This window comes from Salvelinus sp. IW2-2015, linkage group LG8, assembly GCF_002910315.2.
Source record: "Salvelinus sp. IW2-2015 linkage group LG8, ASM291031v2, whole genome shotgun sequence".
NCBI classification, from domain to species: Eukaryota; Metazoa; Chordata; class Actinopteri; order Salmoniformes; family Salmonidae; genus Salvelinus; species Salvelinus sp. IW2-2015.
The window spans coordinates 51415814-51431814 of record NC_036848.1 but is presented as its reverse complement, the minus strand read 5'-3'; the positions used below and the strand labels follow the sequence as shown (position 1 = coordinate 51431814).

General features: G+C 38.8%; 2 protein-coding genes across 2 annotated transcripts in view; one reads left to right on the top strand and one right to left on the bottom strand.

Annotated features, from left to right (window-relative positions):
• Positions 1-3822: 3822 nt before the first annotated feature.
• gfral (GDNF family receptor alpha like) lies at positions 3823-8184 on the top strand. The gene is made up of 7 exons (XM_070445043.1): positions 3823-3832; positions 6513-6578; positions 6709-7039; positions 7174-7427; positions 7705-7785; positions 7932-8010; positions 8095-8184. The coding sequence occupies exons 1-7, from the start codon at positions 3823-3825 to the stop codon at positions 8159-8161; spliced, it is 888 nt and encodes a 295-aa protein (XP_070301144.1). The 3' UTR covers positions 8162-8184.
• The window catches only part of hmgcll1 (3-hydroxymethyl-3-methylglutaryl-CoA lyase like 1), a 29376-nt gene continuing 20862 nt past the window's right edge, over positions 7488-16001 (bottom strand). The window contains exons 8-9 of the mRNA XM_023993643.2: positions 11075-11200; positions 7488-10804 (exon numbers count right to left, since the gene is read on the bottom strand). Of these exons, the coding sequence (XP_023849411.1) occupies positions 10700-10804; positions 11075-11200 (231 nt within the window). The 3' untranslated portion in view covers positions 7488-10699. The remainder of the gene's footprint in view (positions 10805-11074; positions 11201-16001) is intronic.

Here is a 16001-nt window from a genome sequence, read left to right as displayed (position 1 = left end):
TTCATTTGCAAAATAAATTAGTGAATTGGCAGCCTAAATTAACTTGGTTGAAATAATGCTACACAATCTACTGGTTTAATCAACGCTGTTTCCACYTCATTTCAACCAAAAACATCTATGTGACGATGCTGAATGATCGTGGAAAACTGACTGAATTTGCAAAAAGTCATTTAAAAAATGTTTTTACCCAACTTTTAACCTAAATCCAATGAACTTGTGATTTTGTTTGTTTGTTGATTTTGCATTGAATTAACAACTCAACAAAATGTAAATCAAAACTGGACCTTGAACTGAGGTCTGTGCCCAGTGGGTAGTTTAAAGGGGAACATAAGGACTAAAGTTTTGTATTCAATTTRAAGCAGTAGCCTACTTTGCAGCTTACTCCGTGTGAAATCCACTCATAAGAGAAGGATGGGGAAGGTGTTCTATCTACCAACACATTGGAGAAGAGTTCAATTACTTTAAAGTTGTTGTATTCAAACTTTTGTTTGTAAATATCTTCCAGTAGTTCTTGTTTACCAGATGACCAGCATCAAGATTTCATCCAGATCCACAGGCTGTTTGGGCTTTATGGAGACATGCATATCACAGTCAGCTTTCTGTGAGAAATCATCTCTCAGAAACACATGTAATCCTAAAGGTAATTTTTTTTGCTGTAAGAGATGTAATCTGTTTTATTTGATTACTGGGACTTAACCATATTGCCATTCTTTGAGTGAATAAAATACTATCAAAAGCCATGGAACATAAATTKAATTACAGTAGAGATAATGTTCGATTCCACGCCTGTGTGATATTGAGGAAACCTAATACTACTAAAGCAATAGCCTCAAGCCTATAGTCTTGTGTGGAAAATGGATTTCACACCTGCTATTGCCTAGAGCAGATGATATTGTTGTCTCAACGAGAGGATAAATAGAACCTCAATGACTGTAATTCTGGGAGCTGTAGGCTACATTATTGTGGGAAATGGATTTGATATTTACATGTCCATTTTTGTAGTCCCACAAAGCTACATCAAACCTGCTCAGAAATGCTTTGTGTTTATTCTGAGATAATCAAACAATTCATTTGGCCAATTACATGGTGGGGGGTAGCCCAGCCTTGAAAAAAACACCTGTTGCACAGAATACATATCAGTGCCAATGTGCATCTATTTAACTGCCTTTGAAAATCCTGTTTTTCTACCTCTTCTCCTTTGTGCTCGAATCCAGATGGAAGTTGCCAAATAAAAGTCTCAAAGGTCTGTAACATGACCATCCACTCCATTCTTGACCAATATCCTACAGTGAGAGGGTGTCTGTGTGCATGGGAGGAGCCCTGTACCTCTCTGGAACTACTCACTTCACAATGCCTCCCTGAGACAGGTGCACCCATTCTRTCATACATAGTACAGATGTAGGATCTTAATTTGTTCAAAAGAACTTGTTGCAGAAGAACTATCCTGCAATGCAGGAAATTAAAGACTTCTAGTCTATTTGAGGTTTAAATAGGCTTCTTAAGTTGATAATTTCCACTTTAAAATTCCAGACTTAATTTCCCATAAGATACATTTATCAACCCCAACAAAAAACTCCCCTAATTATAATTCACATAATATTTCACATTTCCTGTTGCGGCAGGATTATTTTRCTGTTTTAGCAAACTGGCTCAAATTAACATCCTACATCTGTACATGTTGTTTTTAGTTGTCCTATCAACATTAGTATTCTTCTAAAGGAAACAATTAAGAACAAAATGACGCAAACCTAGTACGGTAAATGTAACCCTCCTTTGGTGATACATACAGTTGAAGTTGGAAGTTTACATACACCTTAGCCAAATACATTTAAACTCAGTTTTTCACAATTTCTGACATTTAATCCTAGTAAAAAATTCCCTGTCGTAGGTCAGTTAGGATCACCACTTTATTTTAAGAATGTGAAATGTCAGAATAATAGCAGAGACAATGATTTATTTCAGCTTTTATTTCTTTTATCAATTTCTCAGTGGGTCAGAAGTTTACATACACTCAATTAGTATTTGGTAGCATTGCCTTTAAATTGTTTAACTTGGGTCAAACGTTTCGGGTAGCCTTCCACAAGCTTCCCACAATAAATTGGGTGAATTTTGTCCCATTCCTCCTGACAGAGCTGGTGTAACTGAGTCAAGTTTGTAGGCCTCCTTACTCGCACACGCTTTTTAAGTTCTGCCCACAAATGTTCTATGGGATTGAGGTCAGGGTTTTGTGATGGCCACTCCAATACCTTGACTTTGTTGTCCTTAAGCCATTTCGACACAACTTTGGAAGTATGCTTGGGGTCATTGCCCATTTGGAAGACCAATTTGCGACCAAGCTTTAACTTCCTGACTGATGTCTTGAGATGTTGCTTCAATATATCCACATAATTTTCCTACCTGATGATGCCATCTATTTTGTGAAGTGCACCAGTCCCTCCTGCAGCAAAGCACCCCCACAACATGATGCTGCCACCCCCTTGCTTCATGGTTGGGATGGTGTTCTTCGGCTTGCAAGCCTCCCCCTTTTTACCCCGAACAGAATGGCCAAACAGTTCTATTTTTGTTTCATCAGACCAGAGGACATTTCTTCAAAAAGTACAATCTTTGTCCCCATGTGCAATTGCAAACCGTAGTCTGGCTTTTTTATGTTTGGAGCAGTGACTTCTTCCTTGCTGAGCGGCCTTTCAGGTTATGTCGATATTAGACTCGTTTTACTGTGGATATAGATACTTTTGTACCGGTTTCCTCCAGCATCTTCACAAGGTCCTTTGCTGTTGTTCTGGTATTGATTCACACTTTTCGCACCAAAGTACGTTCATCTCTAGGAGACGTGTTTATACTTGCGTACTATTGTTTGTACAGATGAACGTGGTACCTTCAGGCGTTTGGAAATTGCTCCCAAGGATGAACCAGAATTGTGGAGGTCTACAATTTTTTCCTGAGGTCTTGGCTGATTTCTTTTGATTTTCCCATGATGTCAAGCAAAGAGGCACTGAGTTTGAAGGTAGGCCTTGAAATACATCCACAGGTACACCTCCAATTGACTAAAATGATGTCAATTAGCCTATCAGAAGCTTCTAAAGCCATGACATAATTTTCTGGAATTTTCCAAGCTGTTTAAAGGCACAGTCAACTTAGTGTATGTAAACTTCTGACCCACTGGAATTGTGATACAGTGAATTATAAGTGAAATAATCTGTGTGTAAACAATGGTTGGAAAAATTACTTGTGTCATGCACAAAGTAGATGTCCTAACTGACTTGTGGTTGAAAAACGAGTTTTAATGACTCCAACCTAAGTGTATGTAAACTTCCGACTTCAACTGTACATTACATGTCCTTTTTACATTGCAATGCACCTGTATTTGTAGATGGTCAAGCCCTGAGCAGCTCTGTTAGACCCCGCTGGAATCCTATGAAGGAACAACCAATAACCACCAGAGATAGCTGTCTCTCTGCTCTTCATAGTTGCCAGAAGTCCCACCACTGTGCATTAGTGTATAAGAAGTTGAAGGACTCATGCCAGAAAGGAAAAAAACAGTGCAACTCTCCAAGCTCTCAGCGCCACTGTCTGTCATTGTGGATGGAACTCCAGAGCACCTCTCTGTCTAATTGTACATGCGCCCTGAGCAGAAGAAAGTGCCAAGGAATATGGAGTGTCGTGAACAACAACTCCTGCATTCAGAATGCACTGGAGGCATTGGCTTCAAAGGGTCTACATGATTTAAAGGACAGGTCAAATACAAGAAAGACGTTAACTGGTAAGACTAATTTTATCTCCTGTAWTATACAGGGTATTGATCAACTTTAATTTACTACTAAAATGGACATAGGTACAGTACCAGTGAAAAGTTTGACATATCTACTCATTCAAGGGTTTTTCTTTATTATTTTCTACATTGTAGAATAARAGTGAAGACACAAAAATATAACATAACACATGGAATCATGTAGTAAGCAAAAAAGTGCTAAACAAAATATATTTTGTATTTGAGATTCTTCAAAGTAGCCACCCTTTGCCTTGATGTTAGCTTTGCACACTCTTGGCATTCTCTCAACCAGCTTCATGTTTAATGCTTTTCCAACAGTCTTGAAGAAGTTCCCACATATGCTGAGCACTTGTTGGCTGCTTTTCCTTCACTCTGTAGTCCAACTCATCCCAAACCATCTCAATTGGGTTGAGATCAGGTGATTGTGGAAGCCAGGTCATCTGATGCAGCACTCCATCACTCTCCTTCTTGGTCAAGTAGCCCTTACACAGCCTGGTGGTGTGTTGGGTCATTGTCCTGTTGAAAACAAATGATTGTCACAATAAGCGCAAACCAGATGGGATGGCGTATCGCTGCAGAATGAAGTGATTGCCATGCTGGTTAAGTGTGCCTTGAATTCTAAATAAATCACTGACAGTGTCACCAGCAAAGTACTCCCACACTATCACATCTCCTCCTCCATGCTTCATGGCGGGAACTACACATGCGGAGATCATCCGTTCACTCACTGAGGTTGGAATCAAAATCTCAAATTTGGACTCATCAGACCAAAGGACAGATTTCCACCGGTCTAATCATTTTCTTGGCCCAAGCATGTCTCTTATTCTTATTGGTGTCCTTTAGTAGTGGTTTCTTTGCAGCAATTTGACCATGAAGGCTTGATTCACGCAGTCTCCTCTGAACAGTTGATGTTGACATGTGTCTGTGAAGRATTTATTTGGGCTGCAATCTGATGTGCAGTTACCTCTAATGAACTTATCCTCTGCAGCAGAGGTAACTCTGGGTCTTCCTTTCCTGTGGCGGTCTTCACGAGAGCCAGTTTCATCATAGCGCTTGATGGTTTTTGCGACTGCACTTGAAGAAACTTTCAAAGTTCTTGAAAGTTGACTGACCTTCATGTCTTAAAGTAATGATGGACTGTCGTTTCTCTTTGCTTATTTGAGCTGTTCTTGCCATAATATGGACTTGGTATTTTAGAGCTATCTTCTGTATACCAACCCTACCTTGTCACAACACAACTGATGTTTTCACTATTAACTGATGTCTTCACCATTATTCTATAATGTAGAAAATAGTAAAAATAAAGAAAAACCCTGGAATGAGTAGYTGAGTCCAAACTTTTGACTGGTACTGTATAAGTGGCTGGATTTATATTGTTTTTGAATCTTTGTCCCACCCATATAGCACAATAAAAAACATGAGCTGGCGCCCACCCAGAAAAATGTGTTTGTATGGAGGTGCTGACTAACGGCGAATAAACTATCAAAATAGAGTCGCACACTCCATATATAAACTCCCAGTAATTTATTGAGTATTTACCAACGTTTCAGCATCACTGTGTCTTCTTCAGGGTAATGTCATGAATACTTGAACCAGGTTATGTAGACAAACAGTGCAATTAGTGCAACCAATGACAKTAGTGAGGGGTGTGTCAAAGTGATTAAGTTAATTAGAATGAATTACTGAAACTGTTAAAAAACAATAGAMTATGACATATTCAATATATTAGGCTATTGTTCTCATATAGAAACATAATTAAATATTTTACATAATGTTAGCATCAACATACATTATTGTTTAATTCAATTTCACATATTTAATTGTTTCATATTTCATTTCATATTTGTTACATGTCATCTTTTGGTTCAACCATAATGCATAATAAGCATCATCAACAGGGGGAACATATTAGGTGTACGCTAATAAGCCGTAGAAAGAATATATACATTTATAAGACTTGTTCATACAAGAAAGAATTGTTCATAAGAAGGGCCTGAGATCAGACCACTAGGGGTCAATGTTTTTAGAAAGGATATCCGGTAAGCCTCCCTTTGTAGGCTTTTCCACATGAACAGGTGATGAGATAGATTACTCCCTTGGTCTTGCATGTGATGATACCCCAAACAGGGATTTTTCGACCTGTATGTGGGTGTCTGAAGAAGGATGTTTTTGTAGTGCTATTGCACTGTGCGCATGAGCCACATTTGTAGTTCCCATTTGGAATGGGTGTCAAGAGTATCTGAGTGGGCTCAGGGGGTATGTCAGATCTRAAAAAACTATCTCCAATATTGCGACCACACTTATAGACCACCATTGGGGGTTCCTTGAAGAGGTGTGCGATTTTTTTGTCTAATTGCAGAATATGCCAGTGCTTTTTCAGGATTGCGTTCATTTTCTCCGAACTCTTGGTGTCCTTAGTGCAAAAGACGGTTGCGTTGTTTTTCTTSTTTGGTTGAGTTTTTAGTAATTCCCCTCTTGGTTTTTGAGATATTTTCATCATTGCAGCATCAAGAGTTTTGTCCTTGTAGTCTCTCATTTTGAATGTATCTGTCATTTCTTTTAGCATTGCTGTCAAAATCTGTCTGGTGGCCACAGATTAATTTAACCCTGCATGACTGACTATATGGTAGACCATTCTTGAGGGGAAAGGGATGCATACTATCCGCACATAGCAAGGTATTGTGGTCTGTGGGCGTTGTGTATAAGTCTGTGTGTAATGCATTATTRTCTTTGATGATCTAAGTCCATATAGCACAACAGAAGAAGAGTTCAACTGTGGATTGGAAAAGTAGCAGTCTGAAAGAATACGGTAATGAATTTGTTGTCCTCGTATTCATACATTTAGAACACAGTTAGACGATTATAACTATTTATGTTACTGTAAATATTGTAGTTTGGGCTATAAACAGTATAATTGACTCCGGACCCTTATTTTTCAGTTCATGACATTGATGGGTCCTGTTTGCAACAGATGACAATCTGCCTCCATGATGATGTCTGCAACAGGCAGATAGTTCCTCTTGTGCAGACGTGTTTGGCAAAGCAATGCAACAGCACTCACTGTCGACAGGTCACTCAACAGCTCTACGCTGGTCTGCCATACAACATCGCAGAGATGTTCGTCCTCTGTGAATGTGACCCAGGCGATCCGGACTGTCTGCATATGAAGGAGGGTCTGCACAGTGGCACATGTGGAGAACATTTGGAGGAGGCCAGGACCCAAATCTGTCTGGAAATCTTTGACAACTGCCTGGGGGAGGCGCTCTGCAGGTTTGTATTGGACAATCGTGATACAACATTTCTATAAGTCTACAGGGGATTTTGCTGATGTTTTCATGTAGACATTGTAGTGCCTGCCTGGGTCTTTTTGCTGTATGATTTATTATATAAATATAAATGAACAGGAACCGTTTAGAAGCTCTCCTATCAAACTGCTGGGATACTGAAGACACACCGTGCAGTGATTTTTCTATGGATGAATGCACTAGTCTTCTGGATCCTGCTCTTATTCTGGGAGGAGATGCAAAGTGCAGAATGTCTTTGATTGCTACCATGGGAACAACACTTCAGCATCCCTGTACATGTGGTGGACTTCACAACAAAGACCTATTCAAGTGCAACATGATGCGTGAAGTACTTCACAACCGAACGCATTTTAGTGAGTGACGTCCACACAGTCATTAACTACAACGCTACTTATTGGATTATTTATACGGTGAAGTTTTTTCCCCAAAGGATGTGTTTATTACATTTACATTTTACATTTGAGTCATTTAGCAGACACTCTTATTAGTGTATTCATCTTAAGATAACTAAGTACATTTTCTCTTAACAATGAAGTTATCAGCAATGTCAGTGGGGGGAGTGGGGCAAATAGTTTGTGTTTCAGATTTATTTTGAAGTGGCTGAAAACCTGTTTTTAAAATGTATTTCAGTGTCACCAGTGAAGAAAGAAAGTACTCCTTATGTGCCACCTCCAATGAGTGAATCAGAATCAGGATACGAATGGTTGAGTGGTAATATTTGAAGTTKTCCTTCAACTGTAATGCTAAATGTCAGCACTGTAATGGTTGTTGTGTCTATTCAAAATGGTTTGGAGACAGTCAAATCAATAGACATCCACCAGCAGAGCTTCAAATGAAAGTGTACTTTGTTTTTTCAGATCAGCTGGTGAATGTTTTTGCATACATACTGCTTGTTGCAGTAGTACTGTTGGGAGTCATGATTGTTTTTCACATACGGTAAGTAAGTATACATTAATAATAGATGCAGGGTAGAATGCTTAAACAATACAATTGTTTGATACATTGCTTTTTTTCTCATAGGACGCACAGAGGGAACGAAAAGCCTCAATTTCACCCTCCTGATAAAAATAGTGTTGTAATTTTCTGACCTTGACACTCAAACACGCATGTATCTGTGTATATATTATGCATATGATTATGGTACAGTATGCAATGGTATATGTCTGATAATGCAGAACCTGCATTTTCTGATCTAATTTAGATTTATTGGGATCTAACAGCTTTTTGAAAATACTATTTTATCAACARTTACTTAGCTACTTATACTAATATGTCAAAACATGACTCTGTTTTAAGATAATTTTGTGCAATTAAAACAAATGTACGGCCATAAGCCATTTCTGCTATCCTTGCTTGCTTGAGTGTCAGAACACAGTGGCGTGGTTTATGTGATAACTCCTGGAAAAAGCTGATAGCGCTCTAGTAACTGGTACACAACACAGTCAGTAAGGGACATTATACAACTGGTAATGTCAACAAGGCAATGATGGTCAAATATTGACTCATCCCTTTTAAGTGAATTTTTTTTCTTCCCTCTATTGTCACTCCAATGCTGTCGAGCTGATTCAAACTTCTTATAAGAAAAACATATATATATATATATTTACAGCCTTGTAACCATCCTGTTTCCCCAAGGGAGCAAAGACAACAAGATCTTTGTTGTATTTTAACATGTGCATTGTATTACCAGTAACCAACATGAGTTAACTATATTAGCAATATGCTAGCTGGCTATACAGAACGTGTTAGAGAATTGCATAATTAGGTTGATATATGATGGCTAACGTTGCTATGTAGCAGATGTTCATGTTTAAGGTCACGTCTATGACCTGTCTCAAGTCTGATAAGATGCATTGCTTTGTCATGTCCCCCTTTTCATGGAACCTCAACACCTTAATCCAGATGTCTACAAAATGTATGTGTTTACTTAAGCCCTCCAAAAGCAATGGGAATTTTGTATTTTTTAACATTCATAAAATATATTGGTAATGTGTGTCAAAAAGATTATTGTGTGTTTAATCCTGTGATACTCTCCCAGTAAGATATTTAAAGGTTAACAACTGTTTGGATTTATCTCAAGTAAAATAATAATTTAAGTAATACAATATTGTCACAAGATAATAACAAAGCTAGGTCTTGATTTTTGGGAAAGGTTGGGCTGAAGGGGCTGGTAGATGATTAGATAAATATTAGATATGCAGGCAGCACTGTAGGCAAACATTGAAAGCTTAGAATGTCATGTGTAATCTGAAACCTACAGTAATCTAGCTCTTTAACTGTAAACAATTTTGTTTAATCAACCTTTATTATCTTTATGTAGTAAACATGTTGGATTCACAGTGGTTTGCCAGAACTCTCTTCAGTTGTTTTCTGTTTCTATTTCCTCCACTCCAACTACAATATAAAAGGGATACTATTATTTATATTATCTTGGTTTCCTAACAAATCAGACTTACTCAACCACCCTTCTTTAAATAACTATTTATTTAATGTATAATATAAATGTCGCTTCCTATTGCAAGATGAACCCATAGAATAACGTCACTACATACATTGAATATATTTCTTCTTATTATGGGACTTTGTCACATAATACTTCACATTGAACTGCATTCATTACTATTGAAATTCTACTTGAAATGCTAATTTTTACTATTGAAAATTAATAAAATCATTTAATTGTGTATATTGACATTTTCTAAGGCGTTTAAAAAGGAGTCCAGTCTAGTGGAAGGGAGGTTAAATACTTTGTTATACAACAAAGTTCATGATATTGTTCGGTGTTCTTAGATATGCTGTATGTTCAGAAGGCCTACTTCAACTAAAATAAACGGTTAAGAGGCTTCTCCAGGTAAAATACATTTGGCCCCTCTGACTATTGCACATACAACAGGTCAACATAAAGCTGCCGCCTACTGTGCTTTTAACTCTACAGAATAAAATAAATAGTCGCKACCATCTATATGGTTTCGAACGGGGTCATGCACTGGTGAGGATGAATTGTGTTACTATTATTTGTTTTAGTCTGCATCGTTGTGACGGGCTCGTAAGCAAGCATTTCACTGTAAAGTCTATACCAGTTGTATATGGCACATGACAAATAACATTTGCTTTGAAGAGAGAAAAAACAAATCAATATTTTACATGTGGAGACAGGCAGACTTCCACGTTAATAAAGCAACGGACTTGAAAATACATTTTGAGGGAGAAAACATTTTTTTGAGGGAGAAAATGATCGACGCTCACTGGTTTAAAACCCATCAGGACTCCTGCTGAGCTGGAAATGAATGGGAAGAGACCCCCACAGACACACCATGAATAACTTTCACAACTTAGTGTGGAGTCATCTCTATCTTTCACCTCCTACCAGACAGACTATACGTGATAACTGGAAGAGGTTTTTTGGTAAAAAAAAGTTCAGTTATTTTTGAATTTAAGTAGGCCTTATCCAGCAACATTTTAATAAAGAGCCTCTGCTAAATGGCCATCAATTTTGGTTTAAAAAAAAGATGTATATTGCACTTTGTATAGAATCATTGGCTATCTATATGCAGCATCAACAGGACAAAACACTGTGCTAAAGGGAAAGGTCTTTATCTTCTTCTTGTATCAATGCACAAAGTAATCACGAGGACTTGCTTCTTGCTTGGGCTACCTTGGAGTTGGTCTTGCGGTTTAAGGCTTTGCAGATGAAATCACCTGCCTCTATTACCTTGGAGAGATCGACTCCCTGGAATGAAAGAAACAAGYGATCAAAGAAGCAGGAATGGTACCCTGCCAGCAGGGGGAGCCATTGCAAAAGAAACAGTTGTGAAAATAGAAACAGCAGGCCTACCAATACACATGACAGTTATGCAAAAAAGCACTTTACTAATGTAAACYAGGCCCGATCCTCTGTCTGAAGCTTTCTCAAATTAAAGAGGGTGAGCTGTATTTTCCCTAGCGATTACAACGCTGTTTTAAAGTGCTGTTTTCAGGTTATGTGTGAGGCAACACTCACAGTTTTAATGCCCATGCCATGGAGCATATAGAGAACATCTTCTGTTGACACGTTACCAGAGGCTCCCTGGGCATATGGGCACCCGCCCAGACCTGCTACAGATGAGTCCACCGCACAAATCCCCATCTGAGGTATACACACACACAGGAGAGACATTCAGCAACCACACYCACAGAGCAAGCAGATGGCAAAATCCCATGTAGAACAATGTCCCCTGTTCTCCTGTATTGTATGTGTTGGTACAGCGTGCCCTGCCAGGGTTGTGGTGATGTTTTACAGACAGTTAGGATAACTGTGGTCTTCATTTCTCGGAGATGAGTGGGCGCAACAGCCTGGTGTTCCTCACAGTTCAGCTTACTCATCCTCTTTGTCATACTAAACCAGTGGCACATCATTTGTTTTTGGTAATATAAGACTCTGTAAATGCAGAAAGTTCCATATTGTTTTGCCATGTTTTCTGATCTTCATGGTAACGTGTGTTAAACTGCACCACCTCTTGTGAGCTCTTAGTCTCAAAATACTTTTACTTTTTACTCAATTGTTACTCACTTTTAACAAGACTGTTCTCCACATATATTTTCTTGGGTTTTTTCTATAACTCAAAGACTTATAACTTTATACATTCATTGAATAATTAGTCTTCTACCTACAGTCCATTTGTAAATGGTTAATTCCAAAGGTGTGTGTTACTAAGCGCTGGGGTTGTTTAAATTCAGGGCAATAACTCAATTTCAATGACATCAAGACAACCTCTGCTGTCTTTGAGTATAATGTCTCAGTATTTTCCATGTACTGAAAAAATAGGACGCATCCATATGTAAAAATAATTACATATAAAATGTATGTCTTGTTTTGTTTAATGTCTCTGAGTTCAAAGTGGTTCATGCAATGTCCACAATAAAAGTAATTGTCAGAGAGAGTTCTACTTTCTGTGGGAAAATGCTTTTTACTGCCTACGACACCAACTGTCTGGCCTCCATATGAGAATTAATGATGCATTGTTGAGCTTATTGTTGGACCACGGTACCAAACAGCCAGAACATGTTGCTTAGCAAGGGATAGGCTCACTGATATTTGGTTGACCTAGTGTTGCAGGAAAGAAATGCCTTATCATAGTTAAACATTCCCAAAACATCCACCTCATGTGATCTTGGGGAGAATAATCCACTTTATCGTGCTAAGAATGTTTTTATCTTTCATAAGGAATGCAACATCACTGTATAAAGAATGTAGAAAAGCATAAAGATGTGTTGTTGTCCTTTGTTGTCCCTTCAGACTTTAAGCAAAGGAGACAGGAAGTACAGCTGAAAGTGACAGTTCAATTCCAAGTTATGAAGACCTCAAAAACACATGAAAGCATAATAATTTGCCTTAAACCCACCTCGCTAATTTGTCTTCCATTAAACTTTAACTCTACCTTTCAGAAAAAAAATCAGGAGCTTGTTTCGTCCAAAATGTTGATGTCATAAAAACATCTTCAGTCCGCCAGACAAGTTTAATTATTCTTGTCGAATACATTTACATTTCATTAAAGACAATATGACCCATAGAGAAGTTTTCCCAGATGTTAACTCTCAAATCATGGGATATGCTATTGTTGTTATGTTGGGTTTTAAACATGATTTATATGCTCCAACAGAGAACCGGAGTTTTATACAGTTTATCAACTGCCACGTGATAAAAACGTTGTACACAGCTTCACTTACTTTCAGGATGGGGGAAATTACTATATAATATGCCTCTGAGGACCTCAGGCCTCAAAGCCATCAGGTTATTTACAATAGCCTTGGAACTTTTTGTCTTCATTGGGACAAATTATGAAATCAAGCAGGGCCGGTTCCATGCATAAGCGACATAAGCGGTAGCTTAGGGCCCCCAGCCGCTAGGTGGCCCATGACCCCAAAAAAKCTTATTTTCTAGGAATTCAGTCGGYGTCTCAAGTTGAGAGGTAGAATAGTAGAATACACAAGGTGCAAGTTCGAAATCTGGTTGTGTATCAGTAGTTTTTTATCTTGTTATGTCAGTCACGAGAGTCATTAAATTAGCCATGTCAGTTAACAATTTTTAGATTGGTAAGTTAGTCTAGCCAGCTATCTAAACTTGTAGTAATCATGTCCGAATACCGACCAGGCATGCAGGGCACGTGCCCAGGGGCCCTGACCTCCAGGCGGCCCACATTGATTTTGTTAGTCACTTTCACTCAGATCATTGGAATACAGTGCCTTTAGAAGGTATTCACACCCCTTGACTTTAGAAAGCATTCACACCCCTTMACTTTTTTCACATTTTGTTGTGTTATAGCCTGCATTTAAAATTGATTYAATAAAGATTTTGTGTCTCTGGCCTAAACACAATGCTCCATAATGTCAAAATGGAATTCTGTTTTCATTTTTTTGTACAAAAAATGTATACAAAAGTAAAAGCTGAAATGTCAGTAAAGGAATGTCAGTAAAATGTCAGTAAAGGAAAGAGAGGTGTGGTATTCAACCCCTTTGTTATGGCAAGCCTAAATAAGTTCAGGAGTAAAACTCTGCTTAACAAGTCACTTAATAAGTTGCATGAACTCACTGCGTGCAATAATAGTGTTTGACATGATTTTTGAATGACTATCTCATCTCTGTACCCCACACATACAATTATCTGTGAAGTCCCTCATTTGAGCAGTGCATTTCAAACACAGATTCAACCATAAAGATCAAGGAGGTTTTCAAATGCCTCACGCCAAGAAGGGCACCTATTGGTAGATGGGCATACATTTTTGAAAGAGCAGACATTGCATATCCCTTTGAGCATGGTGAAGTTATTAATTACACTTTGGATGGTGTATCAATACACCCAGTCACTACAAAGATACAGACGTCCTTCCTAACTCAGTTGCCGGAGAGGAAGGAAACCGCTCAGGGATTTCACCATGAGGCCAATGGTGACTTTAAAACAGTTACAGAGTTCAATGGCTGCGATGGGATGAGGACGGATCAACAACATTGTAGTTACTCCACAATTCTAACCTAATTAACAGAGTGAAAAGAGGGTAACCTGTACAAAATAAAAAATATTCCAAAACATGCATCCTTTTTGCAATAAGGCAATGAAGTAAAACTGCAAAATATGGCAAATAAATAAATGGAATGTCCTGAATACAAAGCTTTATGTACTTTCTGAAGAAACTGTAAGTCATGGCAAAATATGTAGAATTGCATTACATTTATTATAKWTTTTTTTAAATGTCTTTCCGCCCCATGGCAAAATGTGTAGAATGGCAGAAAACTTACTTTAAAACTGCAATATTTTCTCTACGCCCCATGGCAAAATGTGCATTGCAGGAAATGTCTTTTAAAAGTTTTCTTTCAGCCATCAAGAGGGGAGCCACGAAAATGTTTTACCCGAGAGGTGGGACCCCAAAAAGGCTAGGGCCGGCCCTGAAGCCAAGCATCTACTTCTCAGAGGCATCGCAGATTAAGATATTCTCAATGTTTTCCACGTATCTCAGCGACCGTCAGGAGAATATTAACAACGTTTTCCTGCTTCCGTGGCAGAACCAGATGTCAGAGGATCCCACGGTGCTATAAAATGAACTCGCTTATCCTCCCACTGACCCCGGTGTGGCACGGGGACACATCAGAATGAAACCATGAAGGACGTCTCTCCCTGGGGGACAGACCCAAGTAAACAACAATAACGGAAGCACGGTTTGCTCTTTAAACAATGGTCCTAATTGGTGCCTTTTCTCCGAGACAAGGGTCTATTTTATCCAGGGGCTGTTCTGAGCAGCCTGTAATTGCTGTTTGTGTTGGCAAAGGCCTAGTGATCCACTCCGYTGTGCACTGCGCACAAGATTCCCAGACCTTAGTTAACTCCAGGGCAGGATATTGTACTGGGCAGACTTTTTTGTTGTGTAAACACAGAGTTGTAATTTACAGTGCCAAACCTCTCGCATTCTGCCGCTAACTGCGAGAGGGTCAGAGGGTCTCCGGTGGACCATTTCCGAGAGGAACAAAATGCAAGAGCACAGCAATCCTTTTCAACAACACGTCTGACTCCTGTTGCTCTATGGGACGTAATATGCACAGGGACTGGTGGTCAGAAAGTCCAAATTGCCAGTGTTCAATTAGCCTCTCATAGCCCAGAAACCAGATGTGGCCTGGCTGTTAAAGAGCCACATTCAGTGAGCAGTGGAGGTAAAAAAACAATACATTCCTGGCAAAATACACTTTAGTTTACTCGGGCTGTTCACATCACATGATATGGGATTACGGAAGGCGGCTAATATACTGTAAGTGAACAATTTGAGAGATTGCCACACTCTTGTCCAGTATTGTTTGTTTGAAGTGCGGCCGTGCGTCAGTTGGGGCAGAAAGGGTATGTTCATTGAAGTGTTTGAGGCAGCAATGTTTCACCACCGCAGCCTTGACATTTCTCTACATAGAATGTGGAACTGAAGGAGATTGTATTCAATGGTAACTCACAAGGCTGACAAATGTCTAACCTGGGACAGCCCTTTCCAGCAATAAATAAACTGTCCTGTCATTGTAAAGCCACCTTTACAAGCCATCTTCCTTGATATTTGTAGGTAATAGGGAGGTAGACACAAAAACATATATGGATTAATCAGAAATGAAAAGAGGGAKATTTCTAACTTAAAGCATGAAAACCTTCTATTGTCTAGTCGGACCARGGCAGTCATTGGCCAAGTAGAGCCCTCACTCTTAAAGAAAGTACCCCTCAGTTACAGTGTAAACCACTCAAAGCATTTGACTACAATGTTTTGTACAGTAAGCTGAAGAAGTAAGTCATACTAAATTCAAGAAATWCTAATTTCACCTGCCTCATTGGTTGCACCAATTATTGCGCCAATCTAACCTTTGTTGTTTGTATAGTTAACTTTAAGATGCATCGTTTTTAGTATATTCAACTATATTGTCCATCT